Source organism: Sander lucioperca, chromosome 3 (genome assembly GCF_008315115.2).
Source record: "Sander lucioperca isolate FBNREF2018 chromosome 3, SLUC_FBN_1.2, whole genome shotgun sequence".
In the NCBI taxonomy this organism is placed as follows: Eukaryota; Metazoa; Chordata; class Actinopteri; order Perciformes; family Percidae; genus Sander; species Sander lucioperca.
The window spans coordinates 31,944,049-31,946,548 of NC_050175.1; the positions used below are offsets into that span (position 1 = coordinate 31,944,049).

General features: G+C 39.5%; 1 protein-coding gene across 1 annotated transcript in view; it reads right to left on the bottom strand.

Moving 5' to 3' along the window:
- Nucleotides 1-2,500, bottom strand: part of LOC116036710 (WD repeat-containing protein 88-like) — a 36,641-nt gene that overhangs the window by 33,841 nt on the left and 300 nt on the right. Inside the window, exons 1-2 of the mRNA XM_035999875.1 lie at nucleotides 2,471-2,500; nucleotides 1,182-1,292 (exon numbers count right to left, since the gene is read on the bottom strand). The exon at nucleotides 2,471-2,500 is cut by the window's right edge and continues 300 nt beyond it. Coding sequence (XP_035855768.1) covers nucleotides 1,182-1,292; nucleotides 2,471-2,500 — 141 coding nt within the window. The remainder of the gene's footprint in view (nucleotides 1-1,181; nucleotides 1,293-2,470) is intronic.

Consider the following 2,500-nt stretch of genomic DNA (forward strand, 5'->3'; position numbering starts at 1 on the left):
GTTGAGGCGGGCTCTACACCAATCACAACCGTTGAGGCGGGCTCTACACCAATCACAACCGTTGAGGCGGGCTCTACACCAATCACAACCGTTGAGGTGGGCTCTACACCAATCACAACCGTTGAGGTGGGCTTTACGCGACGACGATAGCTCAGCGACGGCGAGCAGCTTTTTGTTTACATTCAACATGACGGCAACCGAAGAGCAGCGTCACCCGGATCGTTGCTCTGATTGGTTGAAGGACTATCCAATGGCGCCCAGAGGCATTTGAGCGGCGTCCGTTGGTGACGCCCCTTTGGAAATGAACTATCAATGAACCTTCCCCAGACCCCCCACTCTCAGTTACAGCTGAGAAGGGTCTGGGGTCAACCAGGCTAACACATAACAGCATGATATACAAAATACAAATATACAAATAAGACATAATATCAAGACAAGTACACATGGAGTGGGATGTAAAGTGCAAGAAGTAATAGTGCAAAGTAATGTGCAAGATGTATATTGGAATGATAAGTATGTAATGTGTAGAGAAGAGGGGAGGACCCCTAAGTTCAGATATATATATATATATATATATATATAGCTTTTTCTGAAGTTTTTGTAGCTTTTTACGGAGGATTTTTTTCATCAATTTTTTTGGCACTTTTTCCAAACTTTGCCTTTTGCTGATATTTGTCTTTTGACATTGAGCTTTAATTTCAACATTTTTTTCACATTGTTGTCGCTTTTTTCAACGTTTTCTTTTATCGTATTTTTTCTACAATTTTTCTGATGTAATATACAGTATATAATATACTGTATATTACCCAGAGGATGGAGGCAGTATATACTGGATATTATCCAGAGGATTACAGTATATACTGTATATTACCCAGAGGATTACAGTATATACTGTATATTACCCAGAGGATTACAGTATATACTGGATATTACCCAGAGGATTACAGTATATACTGTATATTACCCAGAGGATTACAGTATATACTGGATATTACCCAGAGGATTACAGTATATACTGTATATTACCCAGAGGATTACAGTATATACTGGATATTACCCAGAGGATTACAGTATATACTGTATATTACCCAGAGGATTACAGTATATACTGGATATTACCCAGAGGATTACAGTATATACTGTATATTACCCAGAGGATTACAGTATATACTGTATATTACCCAGAGGATGGCGGTGCGGTCGGCGGAGCAGCTGAGGAGGCAGCGGTCGTTGAAGCAGAGTCGCGCGGCCGTCACGGCGTCACTGTGAGCCCGTAACACCTTCCCAGGAACCTGCGGACACGTGAACGCACCACAGCACCGTTACATCACAAACACGCTGAAAAACAAGTATCATCCGTTATATTATTGCATCACTACACAGTAAAACTGTATAATGTTATGGTTGGCTGAAGTGCAGCTGAATTAAATTTCATAATATAAATGTGGGGTAGTCATGTCCAGATGTGGAAGAAGTACTCGGATATTTTACTTTAATATCTCAATAAGGCTGTATTGTACAGTATATAACTTAACCAGACTTCATTTAAATAATCAGTACTTTTATAATCGTAAAACACACAATTCATTCAAAGTGGACAGAAACTAAATAAAACTATCAAAAGCCGTCTTGGTTCATCTTTCCACTGTTCCAACAATCACCACTCTGGTTTGGTTGAAATAAACCCTAAATTCACCCATTTACATGTGGAGATATGCTGGCTCTATACACGCTAAAAGTGCTGATTATTTACATGGAGTCTGGTGGGTTTGGTGATGCTGGCTCTATACACGCTAAATGTACTGATTATTTAAACATGTTAAACTAAAAGGTGTCTGACAACATTATGGAAAGTATTCATAAGGAGGTCGACCTTTCTGTTAAAGAATAAGATCCTTATTTTAAAACATAAAAACATCCACGAAATTGCGTTCGCTAAACCCACCAGACTCCATGTAAATAATCAGTAATTTTAGCATCGTAAAATACACTTCATTCAAAGTCGACAGAAACGAAATAAAACTATGAAAAGACGTCGTGGTTCATCTTTCCACTGTTACAACCATCACAACTCTAGTTTTGGTTGAAATAAACACATAGTTTACCGATTTACATGTCAAAATATGTTGGCTCTATACACGCTAAAAGTAGTGATTATTTACATGGAGTCTGGTGTAGTTTGGTGATGGTGATGTCGGGGCTGTTTCATGTTAAACTAAAAGGATCTTACTCTTTAACTAAAAGGTCTATCTCTGTAGGGATCCATCCCATAATGTTGTCAGACACTTAGAATAATAATCTCAGTCTGTCAGCAGCAACAACAGAACTTTTAGTGGACGCTAACAGACGTCAATAACCTAAAAACCTCCACTACGCATTGCCGTTTGTTACTAACGTTTGACGTTGGTCAGTTCAGAATCCTAGCCAACGTTAGCTGCCGAGCTAACCGGTAAGTTACCGTAGTTTCTACCTGAGTCTCCCGGCTCCACCCTCCTGCTGC